The 22,796-nt window shown below is 32.9% G+C and overlaps 1 protein-coding gene across 3 annotated transcripts in view; it reads right to left on the reverse strand.

Moving 5' to 3' along the window:
• The window catches only part of lgs (BCL9 domain-containing protein legless), a 50,399-nt gene that overhangs the window by 9,414 nt on the left and 18,189 nt on the right, over positions 1–22,796 (reverse strand). For all 3 annotated transcript variants that reach the window (XM_075362289.1, XM_075362290.1, XM_075362292.1), the window contains 6 exons: positions 21,986–22,373; positions 16,581–16,670; positions 15,427–15,701; positions 13,724–13,996; positions 6,022–6,214; positions 585–1,331 (listed from right to left, as the gene is read on the reverse strand). In XM_075362289.1, the coding sequence (XP_075218404.1) occupies positions 585–1,331; positions 6,022–6,214; positions 13,724–13,996; positions 15,427–15,701; positions 16,581–16,670; positions 21,986–22,373 (1,966 nt within the window). The remainder of the gene's footprint in view (positions 1–584; positions 1,332–6,021; positions 6,215–13,723; positions 13,997–15,426; positions 15,702–16,580; positions 16,671–21,985; positions 22,374–22,796) is intronic.

Below are 22,796 nucleotides of genomic sequence, written 5' to 3' on the forward strand. Positions count from 1 at the left end.
TATAAAGAAAGGTAATTTATATAAGTCCAATTATGCTAAACACTTTACAAAATAAACATAGTTACAATCCTGATAATTTTATTAAAATATTATATTTCTCCAATGATTTCTATAAAACCAGCATTCTTGAAAAATTTCATATATATTACAATAACAATAAATTAATCAATAAACAAATCAAATTTGATGATTTTCTACTTAAACAAATAATTAATAATTAATAAGTTGCCTAACCTGATTATCTCCCGCCTACTATTATTATTCATAACAACTGAGACACTCTTACTGAACTAATGTAATTATTTTTATACAATGATGATCAGTTGTTATGTCTTACAATGTTTTAATTTTCATGTTTTAAATTATGATAAAATTTTTCTCCTGAGGTTGGTTGAATGACTGAAAGTGCTAGGGATATAATATAAAATGTTGGTAAGGTTGATTTTTATTTTTATATTATAACCTATTAGTATAACCATTAAACTTAATATAATTCATATAAAAATAAATTTATGAAATTAAGTTAATTTATGTTAAAAATAAAATATAAAAACATTATATGTGTAATTGTAAAACTAAATTACCTGGAGACTGTTGACTGGATGTTGGAGAGAACTCACTGCTACCATTGTGTTTATCCTTTTTAGGTGAAAGATGTGTAGATAAAGATACAGGTGTCCCCGGGTTACTCGGGTTTAAAGTGTGCCCTGGCGAGTCCAAAGGAGCAGTGGGGCTTGGACCTGGAGGATGCCTTCCAGCTGGCGAGTTTAGTCCTGAGCATGTGCGAGGTGAAGGTAAAGAAAGATTAGATGTGGTGTTGTTCGGTGAACTAGGGTTTGGGCTAGGCATGGCGATAGGAACACTAGCAGACCGAGTCGTCTGATGGTATGGAGGAGGGGGGCCTTGAGTCCGAGAACTAGTTCTGACTCCAGCTGGATTATCAGGAGTCAAACAAATCCCTTTCTTTTTCCGTTCCTCATAGAACTGAAGCTGCATTTTTTGCCATTCAGCCTGTGCTGCCATGGACGGGGGATTTTTGTGATGAGGCATCATCATTTCACTGGGATCAGATGTAAGAGGCATCACTTCATCGAGATCAGTAGGACCAGAAGGTCCTGATATGGAGGTGGGTGGACACTGAGGAACTGGAGCTCCTGGGACGGAAGTTGGAACAGATACTGGACACTGCACTGAAACTGGTGGAGGCTGTTGTTCACCGGGTGAATGATGTTCTGGAAACAGCATTTGTTGCATTTTCCTCAATGTAGCCAATTGCTCTTCCCTGTGTTGTCGTTGTTGTGGTGTCAAATTCTCATCCGGAACTTTCACTCCTAAAAAAAGGATACATACATTACTACCAATGAAAGAAAAAAATAACACTTCTATTGGAACAAGATGTTTTATAGCCCCCCCTGCAAAAGTAGTATAAAATAAAGAGTTTAATATTTTTCAGTACAACCTTAATATTAGCCATTAATCAACAAGAAAGCCAGCATTAGACAAAACAGAATGTACTCTCGTGGTATGTTGCACAGTAAAATACTACTGTTATCTCTACTCTTGTACATTTTCCTTCATGTGTATAAGTATATGATTTGTATTTTTTAATTTTAGAATATTGCTTCATAATTAGGTTTTAATTTCGCTTTTTTATATTAATTATACATTTTTGTAAGCATTTCCAATTTTACATATTTTAGTTCAGGAGTATGAGAAAATATAAATTATTCACATAATTTTTACGGATGTTAAAAAATATTTAATACTTGATATTTGGTGAAAAATTCCCAAACTTATGCCCTCCTGGTTAATAAAAACTGTCAGCATGACTTAAACATTTGACTGCACTTGTCTTGTTTTTTTCTGATCATAGGATCACTTTTTGGCCACCCATTTTGTGGTTAAGCTTTTGTTCAGCATTGTTATCCATGCGACAATGTCTCATCTCCCATAATTTTTTTTTTAATTTTTCATTCTCGTTAGTTCAATTCAGAAGATTGATTCTGTTTTTGCTCATTAGTAAGAAAGTGAGGCACAAATTTGGTTAAAATGTGACTAGTGCCTAAATTTTTCTTAAAAATTTCATGGTACACAGTTTTTGAAATGCTTACTTCTTCAGCTAATTTGTAAACAATTAAATAATGGTTAAAAACAAATGAATTTCTTAACTTTTACAAACAACTTCATCAGTTTTGGATGTTGACAATCAGCCTGAACAAGGATCATCAGTTGAAGTTGAATCTTTTTTGAAACATTTCCACCACTACTTGTCATTTGAGTCCAGCTTAAAGCCTCACCAAATATACTGTTTATAGTATTTCAAATGTTTCTGTAAAGAATTTACACTAAATCTCTCATCAATTTGTTGCTCATGAAAATGCAATAAAAATCACACAGCACACTTAATACTTGTTGACACAAGCAATTGATTGCAATGACTGAACAAAATATTACACTGCGGTATTTACTAGGGTCCATTCAATATTGCTGATAGATCACAGCATGTACACACTTCATCAGTAGCACTATCTGCTACATAGTTTAAACATTTTGGAGATTTTACAAACAAACCTTGAATATTTGTCTTTTTCAGACAGACTTTTACATTGTGATTTACTTTTTACAAAACAATCCACATGATGTTTTAATAAATAATTTGAGTTTTACAATTCAAACAATAGTTAGTTTAAACAACAATAATTATTTATTATCATGAACCTATAAGATATATCCACTAGCAAACACATACATACACACACACACTCATGCAAATGCACATGAATGTGCTTTTGCTGTTGAAGCATTTTATAAAAATAAGGACAACTATAAAGCTGCTAGCATTTTGTATGCATTTCAATCTCGGGTGTCATGGCCATGTGTCTCGTGCTTATGTCATCAAAGCATGAGTCTGAAACTTTGTAACAGGATCTGCTTTGATGAAACCAGGAGGATGATAAACAGTTTGTATTTAGAAGCCATTAATCTATTAGTGCAGCAATCAACAGGAGTCCAAGGCTTTTAGCTAAAGACTGTACAATAGTACTAAGCATTTCTGTAACTAGTATATAAAAGACCTTGCATAAAGATTTACACTTATACCCATAAAAATTCAAATCATTCAAGTATTAAAACCTCACAGCATTTAAATTAGATAGATTTTGCTTTGTCATGTTTAGAAGAAGATGAAGAGTTTAATGATCACTTGTGAATGTCTCATGAGGCAAATTTTAACTAAGAGGTTTCATAAATAAACAAAATTATTGATATTGTTCAAATGAAAGATAAACAATTATATGAACGACCGTTTCATAGTGAACTGAATACTTTTTGTTGCACTGTGTAGTCAGCTGGAATAGTAGGCCCAATTTTCTTTGAAGAACAAGAAGGAAGAGTGGAAACAGTTAATTCAAAAGGGTTTTAACTTTTTCTTACTGATCAGATACCGATACTAATATTTCAAAAAGAAGGTGTTACTGCACATACCCCAGAGATTTAATGATGCTTTACAGTTACTTTTTCCCAACAGACTTATTTCTTGTGGTGGTAACATGCTATGGCCAGTAATATCAGACTATGTTCAACAAGAAGTCTGTGTGTCACTTCTATCTACAAAAATACTTGAAAAGTAACGTTTAATCAAGTTATCCATAAGATAATAGCTGCTTAAAACAAAAAATTAGGGAAAAATCTTAAATATACCAAGAGATATGTAGTACAGTATCAGCCGCACTAGATACCTAACAGCAGCATCTGCTGCTAATTATAATTACAATTTATTGTTTCAAGACGACCCAGTATGAATATTATTTGTTAGCGACTTATAAATTTATTTACTGGATTATTTTTTGGTAGTGTAAAATAAACTTTGAAAAAATTGCTTAAAATGGGGAGTACTACACGTCAGACAGGAGAAGTAATATTTAAAAGATCTTTAAAGTAATTTTTAAAATTTATGAATATAGCACAAAAGTCCTACATATTACTAAACAAAAATTCAAGAGACATTAGCAGAAGCAAAAGGAATATCTAGAAAAAACTTACATATCATTACAATCAACACGGAGCACAGGTAAACATGTCTCACAAACTGACCGTGGAGAAAAAAAGAACATTGATTTTGACAAGTGCTAAATGTGTAAAAAGTTTCATCTTATGAAAGATTAAAGCTAATCAATAAAAATTTGCTTCTTGTTTAAAAGATGAAATAAATAATAAAAATAAAATATTGAAAAAATATTTTTTAAAGTGAGGAATATAGCCTCGGTACAATTAAAAAATAGGTTTCATTAGAAAGTCTTGAGATAACTTATACCCACAATAAGAGATTATCATATCTTCAAACATTTGAACTATACAAAAAAGAAATCAACAAATCATTAATACAGATAAATCACATGCTTACTCTTCCTATACAACACCTTAATCCTAGACTGATAATTCAGACCACTCTTAAGTTAGCTAGCACTGATTTCAAGGGAGTGATATGGGCAATTATACTTTACATGGGTAGTGAGACTTGAGTTTTTTAATTTTTTTCTTAACATGTTGCTTATTTTTAAATCTGGTAAAAAATCTGGGATTATCATAATAAAGTGAATTATATAAACTGCAAATGAGAAATTAATTTTTTCTGAAAAAAAAAAAAAACAATTTAATACTATGTGGTCAGTTTTAGGAATGGATTGTGTCATATACACAATTTAAAATTTAATTCATCTACTACTAGTTCAAGAGGTGGTGACATGACTGAGATAACAAAAAACCAATATTCCTTTTAACAGTAAATTGTATAAATTCATAAAATTAAAAAGTAAATAAACTAAAAATAAAACAAATGCTTTATTGACAAAAATATAGTCTTCTTCACCTTTCCCTCTGATCACCCAGATTTAATTCTCCATAGAGATGGTTTGGGATAATATATAAACTATTTCTTGCTTAAATTCATAACTTTTAATTTAGAGAAGTGTGTAGCCTTAAGGACTAAGGATAGACATCTACAACTAGAGCGAAATGGATGTTAATCAGTCACATTTAAAAACAGAAAAACTGATCAATAGAACTAGCAATTGGGAAAAAATTTCCAGAGTGGAGGATAGTTTTTAGAAAATACTGTTTATTTCAAACAGCGAGTATAAAAATGGTTTTATACTATAATAGGCAATAGTAAAAAGCTTTTTTCCTTTTACTGTGCAGTAGATTCATTTCACATCCTGATCTTGGGAAGCATTACATTCAAATCTGCCCAGCCCAAACAAGATGGTAAATCTATATCACAAAAACTGCTATAAAATTCTCATTTTTAAATATAAAATACATTATAAATTAACAACAAAACATATTATTAATACGTTAATAAATTTTATTATACAGAATAAAGCATTTAAAAAAAAAATTAACCATAAACCTACCTATAATTCTCAAATGATGAGCAAGATATATCCAACTAAAAAATATAAAAATGAATGTCTGAAATTATTTTTCTCATGATTATTCCTGCATAAGAAATGAAAAATCTAACTTAATTCTGATTAATGATAATTAGGATATGAAATGATCTTGACCAATTAAATCCTAAACCAGTTGGCCAGTGGACTGATCACCACAATACCTGACCACCTTTAAACCATAACTATATATTTTTAAACATATCAATTAGTAATCATAAGAAATTAAGCAGTCAACCTGTTAAAATTAATTTTAATCTGACAGAAAAATGTGGTCCTGAAAACTTGGCAGATAGAAAACAATTCATACACCTTTTCCAAATCACACCAAAAAAGAAAATTGGACTATAAAATTCTATCATACTCCTTTATGATTTCATAAACTAACTTATTAATAAATTGAACTCATTAATAAATAATAGATTAAACTGCATAGAATAAGCAGATGATTTATACTTAAGTTCTTATTCTTAGTTTTCAATAACTTTCTACACAAGTATTAAAGTAGAATAACAAAATTTGTTAAGTACCGTATATGATAAAATTTTAATTTCTAAACAATATGAGATTTTACCGGCTAAAGAGTGATGAGTACCAAGTCCCATGGCATCTGCATCAGTGAAATCTGCTAATGAAGGCATCGGCCCAGTCCCTTGAGGCTGCATCATAGCATTTGAATTCGGTGAACTGGCCATCATTCCAGGGCCATCCACATTTGATGGAACTGGACCTTTCATGTTCATAGGTCCTGAACAACCTTGTACACACTGTAAAATTTTTAAAACTATTACTATGATCTGAATCTGTAATAAAATTACACTTTTGCTAGGAACTAAATACTTTCATTAATCAATTACCTTCATCAAAACTAACTTTAAGCAACTTATACAATATCAGAGCTAAAAAAAAAAAAAAAAAACAATTTAGAAATACTTAATAAACCTCCAAATGCAAAACTGCCTAAAGCATAAATAAAAACATCAACTATCCATGTGGAACATGCATTGTCACTACTCAATACTAAATGTTAAAATGGAATATATTTTTTCTTTTCATCTCTAACACTCCCCCTAAATAAAGTGGCTGATCTGTTTCTTTATAATCATTAACATTTTGATAAGAGAAGGCAAAAAAAAAAAGAAGGAAGCTTAACGGATTAAAAATGTATTATATTGAATTTTTTATTTAACTATAGAAATAAAAAATGTGAAAAAAGTTAAACAAAAGGTAGAAGTTGAGGAATTTTGCCACTTAGATAGTGAAATTACAGATTATTGACAAAATAAGGAAAAATAGTGACAAAAGGGATGACTAACAAAAGTAATAAATTACAGAATCCAAAAGAATAGCAATATTATTAAGTATACTAACAATAATAGTAAGCTCAGATCCCATAGAACAAATAATATTCAAGTCCTTTATACCTAAGGACTACATACTTGCTTACAGCCACATTATATTAACTTTCTATATGAGATGTATAATGTTTGCTACATACTAAATGCTAACACATTCTTGTATGAGAATGGATATCTACTCACTAGTCTCAAATAGAAAGATTTTTCAGCCAATTATAATTTTTTTAAGAATATGGACATATTGTAACTAAACAATTAATTAAACACAATATATTTTACAAGTAATTTTTTTTAACTGGATTAAACTTTACATTACTTTTCTAATCAAAAATTATCTTTTTTACTTACAAACTAAACAAAAAGGGTCAGTTATAATAATATAAATATATATATTCTTTATTAAAAAGAAAAAACAGACATTATACTAACCCATTAAAAAAACCAATAAAAGCTTATTAAATATTAATTACACCAAACAAAGATCTGATTATAGAATGCAAATTACTTCAAAAGGAAACTACTTGAGTTAGTAAAGAAAAACTTTTATATCACAAATAAAATAAACAAAATAAGCAATATGAATTATCAAACGTCTATTTTTCAAACTAAAGCCTTAGGTAACCAATATTTCATAAATTGTTACTAAAATTATTAATCCTGCCCTACCTAAATGGCATTTGTATGTGTGTCTGTGTGTGCATTCCCCTTAGCTTAGCACCAGAACGTACCAATCACTAGTGGAAAATCCCAATTCATTAGTACATGTCTCGTAGTGGTCAAGTGTATACTTGTTATATTATTATATATCGATATGTATGCAAAATATATATAGATATATATATTGAAGTTTTGGAAAAACTTAGTACTTTTTAACTGGATTTGAATTTTTGGATGAAAATCACAAATATCTTGAAAACGGTTGGTCCTAGTGCTCTGAAAAAATTTTTCGACCCCCACTATGATATCCCATCTGCTCCCAGTGGTACCATCAATGATATTCTCAAGTACCCCCGGGATGCTGTTCGAAAATTGGAGATAGGGTGCCACCGTAATATCTCAGCAACTGGTCGTCTAATTTTCACAATTCAAATGGCGTATGTATCAGCAGGTCGAGCGCTAACTGTTTAACATATCAGGTACACTCTTGATCGACCAGATCTTGGTTATCCGGAAATTAAATTATTTAGCCCTGTTTTGATTGCACTTGCCCATCGTAAAACGTACCGATCCAATCTTTCGCTAAATATGCATAAACCTGTACGCTAGCGCAGCTGTAAAGTATGTTAAGTTATGAAGACTAAAAGTAGAAAATAAAAAAAAAATTTTTAAGGTCCAAATTAAAAATGGATGTTTTTGGCAATTTTTCTAATGCATGATGAATGGCCTAAGAGTGGGGTGCAAACAGGCATAAGAAAAAATTGGTAAAAACATAGAATTTTTAGTTTGAAGCTGTGACTTTCACATAATCTTACATACCACCATCAAAGCTTGTTGTCAAATCCATTCTGAGATACCATCCTAAAATGATTTTTTACCTATTAGTGTGTTTAATTTAAGAAATTAAAAAATTAATTATTAAAAAATTTTTTTTTATGCGATTGTTTTTCTTCATAAAATAATGAACTATAACCAAAAAGTAGGCATCGGAATGTACCAATCACTAGCAGAAAATCCCAATTCATTAGTATCAATTTCCAGAGTTGAATTTCTAATTTATTAACTTTCATTATATAAATTTTCATCATTCAAAAAAAAATATTTTTACACAAGAGGTAATCAATTTTGTACACCTAATAATTCGATTCCAAGATTTCGCCTGCCAGGACAACCCGCCTGGAGGGGCTAGCTGTGGAGGTGTGCCTACAGCATGCCCTGTAGCTAGTTTTATAATAAAATAATATAAACTATCATACCATTAAACTTAACAAAACAAAGTTCTAGTTCTGAGAACAGTAACTGAACCCAAAGAGAAAGAAAATTGATTTAAGGAAAGAAACAAATGAAAAACATAACTATACTAACAATCATAAGAAAAAATTTAATTTCTTTAATTTACCATTATAGTAATAATAAAGACGAACAAGATCAAAACCATTAAATAATATGAACATAAAATTTTTTGACCAAATTTATATTAGATTTTCAAATGAGCGCATTTGAGTGTGTTAGTCATACGGGTGACAAGCTACTCTTTAATATAGGATAATTAAAGAGTGTAAAGGTGAAAATTTTGTATATAATTTTTTCAAATTAAAAAGTATTTATTTTTCTATAATTTTTATGAAAATCTCTGGGTATGTTTGTGTCACGATAAATTAATAAGTTATTATGAAACTGTAACACTGCCACAGAAATAAGTTAATCAAATTTACTACTATAATTCATTCATTCAATATTGTAGCAGAAATTAAAATACAACTATTTTCAATACAAATAAATCAGTACTAAAAATACTACCGATTATCGATTTAGAATTGTATGTATGATTTTTTGTGGCTTTTTAGTAACAAGTAAACAGACATACGAGGTGCAACAATAAAGTAATGAGACTGATTTTTCTTTGCAAGATGTGGCAGCCCCGCAGCTTGCGTAGGCACACCATCTTTGACCTTGGTCTATAAGCTACTTCTAGTCCAAGCGGCACATTGATGCAACTGCTCAGTCATGAGTTGTGCTGTAATAAGTGAACACGTGTTTGTGTCTCTCATCACAGAAATGAAACCGCAAAATATTGAGCAAAGGTATGCCATTTCTTTTTGCGTTAAATTGGGTGAAAACGTGACAACAACTTATTGTAAGCTTCAGAAGGCTTTTGGAGAGGAGGTTATGTCAGGGGCTCAAGTTTTTCGGTGGCATAAAATTTTTAGTGAAGGCAGAACGAATGTTGAAGATGAAGACCACAGTGGACGACCATCAACCTCACAGACAATGTCAACTTGACCAGGGTGCATGAAATCGTACGATCTGATCGAAGATTATCCGTGAAAATGATTGCAGAAGAACTCAACATCAATCGAGAAACGGTTCGTCTAATATTAACTGAAAATCTTGGTATAAGAAAGATTTGTGCAAAAATGGTCCCCATAAATCTCACACAACAACAGCGAGAAACACGGAAAAATGTGGCAGCCGATCTGTTAGAGCAAATAGTTCGCAATGGTGCTCAAAGGGATCACCCAGACCAAAAAAAGCGTGCATGTCAAAGTCAAAAGTGAAATGCATGCTTGTGTGCTTCTTCGATTCTAAGGGAATTGTTCATAAAGAGTGGGTGCCTCCTGGACAAACAGTTAACCAATATTTCTACAAAGAAATTTTAGAAAGACTTCGTAAACGAGTTCTTCGTGTCCGTGCCAACATTGCTGATAATTGGATTCTGCATCATGATAATGCGCCATCCCATACTGCTGTCAGTACAGTAATTTTTAACCTCAAAACAAATTTCAGTACTACCACAGCCACCTTATTTGCCAGATATCGCTCCGTGCGACTTTTTTATATTTCCAAGAGTCAAAATGGCGATCAAGGGACACCATTTTCAAACAACACAAGATCTCCAAAAAGCTGTGACGGGTCTTGGAGGATATTACCGAAGATGAGTTCCAGAAATGTTACCATCAATGGCAGAAGCGCTGGAATAAGTGTGTGCAATCAGAGGGGAACTTCTTTGAAGGAGACAACACTAAACATGACTAAAACGGTAAGCAACATTTTTTTTCACATCAGTCTCATTACTTTATTGTCACACCTCGTATATACATATTTATATAGCCTATGACACTCCCACTCAGTAATGCAAGAATTCCAACGCAGGGTCATACATCTAAATTGGTTCAGTCATTGAACTGCTACGGTGAAACATACATACAAAATACATTGCACTCCAGAAAGGAGTTCAATGTAAAAATTTCTGGTGTGTCATGTAAAAATGTGGTCATACAGAAGATTGTATAAATTAAATGATTTACTTAAGTCAGAAGTAAAGAAATGTTAATACAAAATAAATACTCATAAAAAGAATTAGGTTGGGAGAACAGAGCTTAAGAAATTCTGTGTTGGTTAACATACAAACAGCAAGGTAGTAGTTTCATAACTCTAATCCTAATACATCTATGAAATACATAATTATTATAACAATCAATCAATCAATGGCTTGATGATATCGCCACATAAGCTTGAAGCTTGTGCGTAAGATATGGAAATGGAATTTTCCAGCACATGAAAAATGCCGTGTCTGACTGGGATTTGAACCTGGGACCTCCAGATGAAAGGCCAAGATGCTACCACTTGCACCAGAGACCAGAACATACATTCAATATTTAAAAACTCATGCTAATACTATCGATCTGATTTTATCAGATTGATTATTAATTTAAATAAATTCAAATTGCTTTATGAACTGATGGAATGTAAAAATACGACGGCTATTTGTTTTCAACTTCCAATAGACTATTAAAAAAAAGATACACTGACATATAATAATGTTTTTATTACTAAAAGTTGAGTAGAATCTAACTTATTTTTCTACATAATCGCCAAAATGATTGCGGCATTTGTTGTATTATGACACCAACTTTTTGATGCCCTCTTCAAAGAAGTTTGCCACCAGTGAGGTAAGGTACATCTTGAAAACCTCCTGAAGTTCTTCATTGGTGGCGAAGTGTTGTCCACCCAACCGTGCATTCAATTCACGAAAGAGGTGAAAATCGCTAGATCTGGACTATATGGTGGGTGGTTGAAAACTTCCCACTTGAATTGTTTGAACAGGTCTTGCTTCACACTGGCACAGTGCAGTTGTGCATTGTCATGAATCAAAACCATGCCAGATGAGAGCATGCCTATTCGTTTGTTCTGGATCGCTCTGTGGAGGCAATGTACGGTTTCACAATAAACTTCCTTTGTTATTGTCTTCTTCTCTCCAAGTACACCAACAAGACACCTTTATGGTTTTAAAAAAACTGTAGCCATTGTTTTCCTGTTGCTCAGTATCTCTTTGAACTTTTTCAGCTTGTTTGGAGAAGAAGTGTGCATCCACTGCTTAGACTGTTCTTTGGTTTTGGATTGTCATATTGGATCCAAGTCTCATCACCAGTAACAAGACTTTAAAAACTCTTCCCTCTCATTATCATAATGCATTTACAATGATAAGGCTGACATCATTCGCTGCATTTTGTGATCATAACTCAACATTTTTGGGACCCAGCGTGCACACAGTCTCCAGTATCCTAGATCTTTAGTTACAATTGTGTACAGAGACGACCTTGAAATTTCTAGGATTTCTACAGAAAGTTCACTTATAAACCTCCATATATCACAGACATCAACACACTAACCAGGCATACAGTAGTGACAGACTTGCGTCCTTGCCCACCTTCATCATGGACGTCTGTTCGCCCTTCTTTAAATTTCCTACACCATTCCTGTACACTACCATCACTCATAAAGTTTTCACCATACACTAGGCTCATTCTGTGATGGATTTCAGCAGCGCTACATCCTTCTGCTTTCAGAAAACGTATCACACTTCACAACTTACACTTGCGGGGGTTCATTGATCGTAGCAGCCATGTTCAATTGTCTGTAGCTTGGCTCAGACTGATGCAATGGACCCAGCAATGACAGAGGTTGTGGTGGGGGGGGGGGCGCGGCAGTGCAATCGCATGATGCACAGACCTGGCTCCCACCTATCTCTTGTTAAATTAAGATACAAATTTAAATATAGTAGAAATTGTAAAAGGATAAGATAATAATCATAAAAATGAAATATTTTAGAAAAGAATATTATTATTACAAGTATAGACAAAAGTTAAATTTGACTAATGTACAGACAGAATTTGATAATGACTTTCTTATCAAAACCACCTTAGATGACAGCACATTTATATAATTTAAATAAATTCAAATAATTTCAGTACAGTATTTAATGTATGGCTAGCCATATAACAAACATTTTTGAAATTATTATAATTTTTATGACTACATATTTTTATATGTTTACAATTTTAATGAGTTATTTTTTAAAAAGAAAAAGTTCTATTAACTGGTGATGAAGGAAACCCTCGAAAGTGCTTTTATGAAATAAAAATAATCATAAGATAAGAAGCATTATTGAATTCTGTACTCTTGGTGGTAAACTGTTTTATACTTTTGTCTTTGACATAATTAGTACAGAGAGAAATATGAACAAATACAATATATATTTGAATACTGTAAATCAGTCAAAAAATAGATGCAGTTCTCATACATGATTACAGCAAGCAGTTGCACACTTATGGCAATTAGTTGAAAAAGATAATGTAGGTATAATGTAGTTGAAAAGCTGTAGGTATAATCCTTTCATTAACTGTAGGTATAAGGCAGTTAATCATTACAGTTAATGGATCAGTATGCTCCACAGAAAGAATTAACTGAATGATGAAGTATAGTGAGTGAAAACAAATAAGCAGGCAGAAAAAATCATAACACATGAAGCAAATAATTCATGACGTAGAATGTGGTAAATATTTTGATAATAAGATTAGCACAAAACAAAAATGAGCGGTGTTACTCTAATGACTGATTAAAAATAAAAATTCTCATACATGGAACTAAATGTTTAAAAATGTAACAAAAGTTATACCCTTTCTGTGGCATCCATGTGAAAGGTGCATCATTTGCAACTCAAATAATTCATAAGTATAAATTTCATAACATATAACATCAACTTTAAAAGTAGTCACAAGATAAGCGATAATTTACAGTAAACAACATCCACCTTCTAACACTATTACTTATCATTACTTTTTTGTTTACATTCAGTTCCATCAGCAACCGATATGCTTTATGGAAAATTTCTTTAACTACTTTAGTCTAGCACGGTATCCTTTTTTAAAATAAAATTAACATTTTAAAATACAAATATTAATTAAAATCTCATTTTACCTGATTCCATATGGGCATTCTATTAGGTGGAATGCCCATCGGATGACCCATATCCATCATCATACTATTCTTCATCGAACCACCACCAGTATTTGGTGGTGGAGCAGGTGGTGGAGGTGGAGCACCACCCCTGTTCATTCCCATAAACTTCACAGGACCTCCCATAGGTAAAGACCCTTGACCAGGGCCACCCTTTTGTTTTATTTGTGCCAGATTGTTTAACCACTGCGCAGGGTTTTGTCTATTAAACTGGTTCATTTTTAATGGATGTTTCTGAAAAAAACCAAAAAATTATTAAAAAGAATTTAATCATATTTGCCAACTTTCTGAATTACAGTCATGAAGATATCCATGCTTACCTTAGCACGAAAACTTGATGTGAAATTTTTATAAGTGTAATTGTAAAGCTTGCCTCTAAAATTGTGCTCAAGTAATTATTCCAAAATGGTAGTTCCAAAAGAAAGGTATAGGTAAAATTAAGAAATTAAAATTTTAATCCAATTACTTTCAACTAAACACAAAAATTAAGCTTAAATATTAATTTTTAAAAATAATTCCTAAACTGGGTTTACCAACATTACAGTGGTCTCAAAATCCTTGTGTATGAAAATTTGTATCCATATTTGTTAGCCAATTTATGGTCTTATTTATCACTTATTCATAAAAAAATTAATTTTACTGAAAGACGTTTCTTTAGCTTCCGAAACAATGTAATCAAGGGTACAAGGCCATAGTTGAAAGGTATATTCTCAAAAATTTCCCAACCCTCTGCTCCATCTTCAGATATATTATCCAAGTAGTATTGGAAATTGATTGTTCAAAAATTTGATACTCAAGATCAGCATTCTAACATACTTCTAATAAATGGCTTCTCACAATCTGTATATACGTCTTGTAACAATCTCAGCATTCAATTCATTTTTACGAATGAAATCAACCAACAGGAGTATTTTGTCTCACAATATTCTTCTTACAACAAGAAAATCAGTTGTTAAATAACATTTTAAATTTCTTTTTCAACCAACCATCCTAGAAATTTTCATGTCATGGAGGACCATTTACTTTCTTGCTAATTGTGGTCGATAAAGCAAAGTAACCTGAATGAAACAATAATTCATAATTAGGAATTTTTTTTTATAAGAAATAGTAAACAATGCCAAACTTTACAAAATTTTTAAAAGTTTAGAAACCAAAACTGCAACACCAAAGTTTCAAATTGGAAATACAAAATTACATAAAAAAAACTAATTCAAAATCTGAATTAACAAAAAGAACCAAGGTAAATTATGGGCTGAAATATCATTATTAAACAAAATGAAGACTACAACAAACTGACATAAAAATAAAAACCACAATCCAGATGAAATAAAAATTCAGAAAATTTTAATACAAAATAAAATGTGATAACAAATCCTCTACCCCTAGTAATAATGTATAAATCTTTAAATCACTGACTGTTATGGTCATTAGTCACAAATAAATACTGATAGCATGCATTGAGATAACACTAAGTTTTTTAACTTGAGCAATCTATTGGAACTAGTAAATAAAATGTGATCCAGGCCATTGGCATTTAACATCCTTCAATTTTCCAGGATATTACTTCCTAAGATGTCTCAAGAATTGGACAAATATTTCGCTCAAGAGAATTTGATACGTTTATTAAAATAATTAACAGATCAAAGGAATTGTCAGGTAAATACCTCCAAATATTTTTTGGTGCGTGGTTGAGCACAGTGATATGCAATAATAGAAGTATACTGTCCTTGAATGACAGACTCTGCAGATTTGTTTGCTAGTGCAGTGGAAAAGACAAATATCTGACTCTGTTGCTGCATATACTGCGCTTCCATTGTTCCTGGCTGTTTGTTTATCACATTGCTGGCAAGCGGTTGAACACCATCAAGTAATGGCTCCGCAGCCGATGAGCCAAGCATCGGTAATACACTCTGAACAGTTTCTCCCATGTCTGGGCAATCTATAACCACACAAAAATCAACATTATTTGTATTACACACCATCCCTCATCATTTTTAGTTTCACAAACACAGTTAACCTCAAGATTACTTAATTACTCAATACTTTACTTTCTAAATTCTTCCTATAGATACAATGGCAGCCAAACACTTTATGAATTATCAATATCCTAGAAGCAGCAGATATTTTTTACCTATCAAGATATTGTTCCTTTTTTAATGATTCCTTTTACTTCTGACAGAAGAATTATATATTATACATAATTTACTAATGTAAACAACTTTGGTAACATAAATGAAAAGTAATAGTTGTTTATGTGTTCTGCTTGACTTCTCTAAAAACATGGATTCAGTTTTGTGTTTTACTGTAATACTTAATGTTAAATCTGTCAAGATGTTAACATTGAAGATTCTTGTAGACCTGAATTTTCATGAAAGGGATATGAATTAATGAAAATGAATATTTGATACAAAAACACGAAAGAACTCCAATGTAACATCTGAATCATTTCCTAATCTCATACAAACACAGCACACAAATACAGCAATATTAACAATCTGAATTAATGTTCAAAAAGACTCATAATTTAACACATGAAATACACTAACAGTAATCACATACAATCATACAGGTAAAGAAAAAGTATGAAAGATAAGAATGAATAAATAAAAAAACAGGCAACCAAACTTAATACAGACAGAACAAAAGTAACTATGAGATATAAATCACAAATCGCCTTAGAACACAAAAACAGCAAACTAAATAGGCTAACACTTATCAAAAGTCTACAAAAATTACTCGTATTCATTTGTGAACGTGTCTAAAATTTATAAAAAAAGCCAAGAATACAATGTAAAAATAAATGTTAATTAGTACCCACCTGTCCCAAATTCTGGTTCATTTTCTTCACTCTTCAATGATTTACTAGGATTTATTGTATTTTCAACTAGTGTTCCTTCTTCTGCTTTAACTGAAACAAAAAAAATGTCTAAATTCTAAGTTACCACTTTACATACTTTACAGACTAGATTTGAAACATGGTGGTTAACAAACTACTTCTTTACTTTGATATAATAGAAAGGACCTGGTGTTCTATACCACATACTCTTGTCTTCTGTCCTTATCCATCTTAAAACACACCTTCTGCCCCCCTTTTCCAAATTATCTAAGCTAGCTGTTCATGGTCACTAATCACAGGCTTTCATCCACATTTTTTTTTGGATGGAAACCAAAAATATTTACTTTCAGTCATTTCTGCAGACTCAACCTAACTGATATAGCCTTTTTACCTTTGTCACAATATCTGGGTCCCCACAATTCAATTCATTCACATCCTACTTCTCTCCAATCTTAACTGATTCATAGATTTTTTTTTAATACTTATTCCTTCCCTATTTCCTTAGCTCTTCCTAGGGCTTTGATCCAGGAAAAGGGTCAAAATTGGTATCATTAGTCATATTTACATTTATTTAGTATCCTTGGACAAGTTAGGCAATCTAAAAATGATCTATGTAGCAAACAAAGTTTAGTGCCCTAATGCCACTGCTGGTCTAATCTCAAGGCATCTTATTACTCAACGAATTTAACATATTACATACTTAAAAAACCCCTCCCTTCATATAATTTTCTTACCCACATTTTTTTTTTATACTTATTAAACACTCCCAAGGCAACCAGTTCTCACTGTTAAACAAAACAGTCATTTCGGAGTGTTGTGGCAGCACAGTCTCTTCCCACCCTAGCTAGCCCCTTCTGGGGCTTTCCCATGGGGGGTCTTCTCAGCTTCATCAAGACACACAGACTCCCTCTTCCAGGTAGCCAATATGCCCCTCTGCAGAGGAGCTACTCGTCCCAACCCTAGTCTACCAGCTCCAGATGTGCATTTCGCACAAACTTTGCTTCGCAACATACTCATACCTTGAGGGTTGTCCATGCCATAATTGACGAGTCCCGACCCTCCACTCTTGGAAGTGAGTGGGCCAAAACACCCGAGGCATAGACTGCCTCTCTGGCCCTAAACGTCGCCACGTTTTGTCCCCCATTTTTTTTTTAACAATACACAAGACTCCCACATGTACAATCCCTACATCAGGGTACCCCTCACCCAACCATAAACCATTATTCCGCTCGCATTTCACAACGGGGCCATCACCATATTTACCATTCACCAGGCTGCACATCCAATCCTTCCCGGAGACTGAAACACCATCCAGTATCAAGTACTCACAACACTAACCTTTATGCCACATCACACCTGGGTGTTGCCACCAGTCTAGTCACTCGGTAGCCTCAGTCACAATGTCGATGAGAAACCATAGCCCCATATACAATCAAAGTAATACAAAGCAAAAAGGAAAAGAATACACAACATTATCATCAAGTACAACAGAACAGAAATTACACATTTATCAGGATAGTCTCAATGACCCTTGTCCACAGAAACCAAACATGGACATTTATAACAAAGAAAAAATCAACATATAACAAACTGCTCCTTAACCAAGGAAATACAAAGTAAAAACACACAGCATTATCATTGAGCAAAATAGACACAATAATAACAATTCTATCAGAATGGCCCCCATTGACCCTCGCCCTGAGTAACAGACATATACATTTACAGCAAAAGGAAGACAATAACATGGAAAAAGTTACTCCTTACCCTAAAACTTTGTACATATGTTAACAAGCCGTTACCAGGTGACGATGCCTGCCATTTGTCATTCGTCAGTCCTCTTTGTGGCCATTTAGTGACCTATGGCCCCCATTACAAACATTAACATGTCTAATCAAAAGAAATACACAATATTATTATCCAATACAAAAACACAGAAATAAAGAAATTATCAAAAGAATCCCAGTACAAAATGGAACAAATAAATATTACTCATCACCATCGAGCATCGCATGGCTACTCTCCCTTCTTCAGGCATGGTTGTCTGACAAGTCCAGTCCTTAGGCTCGTAACACCGCCTCCCTGAGCCTGCCCTCCTCTTCCTTGGTCCCCAGGAGATCCATCCCACCATCCTCTCCAGTGTTCCAATCTCTCCTGTTCCAAAGCATGTACTCCACCACGTTTTCTGGAGTAAGCCATGCCAGACCCACATGACTTCTGACATAATCCCACCAGGCACATTAAATGAACGTGTGCTTTGGTAAATCTATTTGAGTGCAGTATGCACACTCCGGAGAAGTTCGTTTTCTAAATCTGCAGACAGGCTTCGAAGTCACTGTGGCCTGAGAAGAGCTGAGTAAAGTAGTGGCCCACCTCCCCACGTAGTTCCTCCATGTGGGGCCACGTGAGCCGTGGCTCCTCTGAAGCCACAGCTTAATTCTGGGGATCAATCTCCTTGTCTATGATCCTTTTGTGGATATACTCCACCAATCCTGCCACTCCTGCAGCAGCAGCCTCCATGCTTCAGGTCTTGCCATTCTGTCAAATCTCCGCCTGGTTTGTCTGCAGACGAATAGGAGGGACCCCGGCTATGACGTCCACTGCATCACCCAATATCGTGCTATATACAGAGGCCACCTTACTGTTCTCTGTTGTAGTGAGGACAGTGCCATCTCATTCCTCTCCCTCTCCAGCACCGTTGATGTTGCCACTGAGAGTTTGAGCCTCCTCTTCCCAGCCCAAGGTCCCTGTGTGTTGCACATCAGCCTCTCCAGGGAATCAAGAGCCCTTCCTGCCTTTCTTACCCACCTAGCTTTTCATTTTTTACCTTTCTTTTTTTCTATTACTACACATCAATTACTTTACTTCCTTCTATACATTTCTAAACCCATTCCCCTCTGCAGTACTCACACATTCTCTTTATAGCATTTTAGTTTCTCTACATTATAAATACTTGCTACTAAGAGGACATAATCTGCAGAAGCCACTTTCTTGCTGGATAACTTTACATAATATAAGATTTAGGATACATAAAGCCTAATATAAGATTTACAATTTAATTTTAATAAAATGTCATTTAAGATATAAGATCTTCATTATAGAAGAGAAACAGATAATTTATATATATCTAGAGTTACACTTGATTAAAGAATATATAACTGATAAATAGTATAATGAATAGAGGCTACAAAGGGAAGTTTATTACAATAGCTTTTTAGCAAATCATTAACTTTTGTCTGTTTGAAGTGAGGTTGTGTTTATTTTCTACAAAATACTTTATAAAATAAGTAAAATATTACCTGCTTAATCATTTATAAAATAGCAGTATAAAAAAAAAAAATCTTGCATAGTTCTGAGCAAAAAGACCAACTTTTCATTATTTTATTTTGTTTCCTTTTGAAAAAGTATCAGCTCATTCTAATCTACAATTTTACAATGAAAACGAAGTAATAAATAAATAAACAATCGAGAAGCAGATTAAAATAAAATAGAACTATACACAAATATAGATAATAAAAAATTAATTCTAATAAACTGCAACAAGAAAATCAATAATAAGTTAATCATTCAGATTCTCTCATTATTTCAGTCAGAAATATACTGATTTTCACAGTACAATGCTCAACATACGTTCGATTAACCAGTAGATCCTACACACAAGCATCAAGTTTCAACTCGCTCATAACTGAGTCACTGCATATGCACACATGAAAAATACACAATTACACAGTCAACATTATCCTTAGATAAAAACACATACCCGGTCAAGATGACCCTCAAAGTAGGTAATGCTACCTAAATATGCTGAAAAATATTGCTAACAATAGATACCACAGATAAAGAAACATCAAAATTCCAACTTGCAGCATTAAAACAAACCACACCTCAAATTTTTTCAACTTTAAATTGAGCATAACTCAAGAATGACTAGACCAATCTTCATCAAATTTTCACCCGCACAACTTCCACATACATTAATACAGCATATCTATATTTTAATGAAATTAATCAAATAATTTTGGAAATATTCGAAGCCACAAAATGTTATACTTAGGTTTATAAATATATAAAAAAAATATATAAGGAAACCACAATTTAAGTGAATGGTATTTTCATACTCCTCATACCTCAAAACATAAAGAAAATCCATTTTCACCCCATCATGTGAGCAAAGGTTATACCATACTTTTCTTTAAAAAGTCTGTAAAAAGAAATTAAAAAATACAAGGGTCATAATGGAGATAGTATCTGTTTTACTGAATGAAAAATACAGCAAATTTCATTATAAAAATTTTTATTTTATTTCTACATACCTTAGGTCACTTTTGTATGTGATTAAGCTCTAAAGCATTTAGGCATTTATAAAATCAAAGTTGCTTTTGTATAACCTTGCCTTATCGTTCTACTCATCCACCACCAATCCATTATAGACTTCCTTAAGCTCTTTGTCACTCACAAAGCAAACACCTATCAAGTTCTTCAGTTTCATAAAGAGGTGTAACAATTTCTGGAGACCAGGTTTTGAAGTGGATAACCAAAAATTCTCAATTTGAAATAATCCAAAGAGACATATAGTTTGGCCAGAAGTGTGGGGCCGGGGATTGCTGTGAAGGATATGCCACATTGGCACAAAAAAACTTCCTGCAATTAATTGTCTACTGCAACAGCTTAGTATTGTGTAATACATGTCAGCATTTATTGTGTTTTACATAAAGTTATGACTTGCCAAGTCAATGACTTATGTCATTGACTTGGCAAGAAAGTATACTTTAACGACTACTTAAATTTCTTGAGTTCTAACTCCCCAATTAAACTTTTGACAGCATCATTGCAGCATGATCATCTGTAATACCATCATAAACTTTCTTAATCCATTAATCTTACATGGCCATATGTTTTTTCCATTAATAAATTAAAGGACAAACTCACTTCAAATACTTTGAGATTTTCAGTTTTTTTTTTTTTACGGCACAGAAACAATACAGAAGTGTTTAAAGTGGTGAAACTAAAACTGAGGATGATAAACAAGCTATAGAGGCTGGCTGACCTTGAATCTGCCAGGATCGTTGACCTGAATGCTAGTGATATATGAACAAGTACTATTTCCACGAGAGAAAAATGTTTAAAGGAATTCCTGGAGATTTAAAAATAGCAATGAAATAGTCAAAAAGAAAACTCTCACCTAGCTAACATCCATTAGCAATTCTACTTTATACCTAAAGAAATGATAGTAATTTATTTACTGTAAAGAATGTCTCATCAAGTAAAATAGACTGGATATAATTATCATAGATTATGTAGTGAAAGGAATGCGTACTAATTCAACTTCATATCAAATTTTTCTAATGAAACCTTAACATTTAAATAATATAAAAGAAAATGAGTATTACCTGCTTCAGGCAAACATATATCTGATTGTGAGCAAGGAGGATTTTTTGTTTCTGGAATTGGAGAATGTTCAGCACTTTTATCAGCTGACATTGAAACAGATTCATCTGGTAAAACCGAAGGTTCTTCCTTCACATTCTCATTTTCCCTTTCCCTATCAACTGGTTCTGTTTTTATCTCCATGTTTGTCAGTCCACTACCACTTCCACCTCCACTCGCTCCTCCTCCATTGCCATTACCGTTGCTGTTGGTGGTCTTTTTTTTCTCTCGTGGTTTCTCTTTAATCATTGCACTACCTATGTTCACCTCTTCACATTGAAGGAGCAGCAACTCCTCCTCACGATGCTGCTGCTTCTCACTGATACTGATGTGATCTTCCGTCTCAAACTCCTGTAAAAGATGATAAACTTGAAAAACATACCATTTTACGTTGATTCCAATTAAGTGCAGGGAAGTGATTAGTTATGTCTAGTATCAACTTTCTAACTACTGGCAAAAAAATTAGACATTATATCTATAGAAAAGTTTTATTGGCAGATAAGTTTGTGTGTGTGTGTGTGTGTGTGCATGTGTACATGCACACATACTCACAAACCTAATTTTTTAAATATATTTTTGGCACTCCCAAGCAACTTCACCCAATTAAAAACAATGATAAAAATCACTTTTCAGATTAAAGCACTTCACATTATTAGCACATTTTTCCAAATATGCAGGTACTTCATACTGATGGCATGTACTTAACTGTCATCCATTGCACAAATTATCAAAATTGATACTAGTGCATATGTGCATAAACACGCACACAACAAA

The sequence above is a fragment of the Lycorma delicatula genome, chromosome 4 (genome assembly GCF_047948215.1).
Source record: "Lycorma delicatula isolate Av1 chromosome 4, ASM4794821v1, whole genome shotgun sequence".
Classification (NCBI taxonomy): domain Eukaryota; kingdom Metazoa; phylum Arthropoda; class Insecta; order Hemiptera; family Fulgoridae; genus Lycorma; species Lycorma delicatula.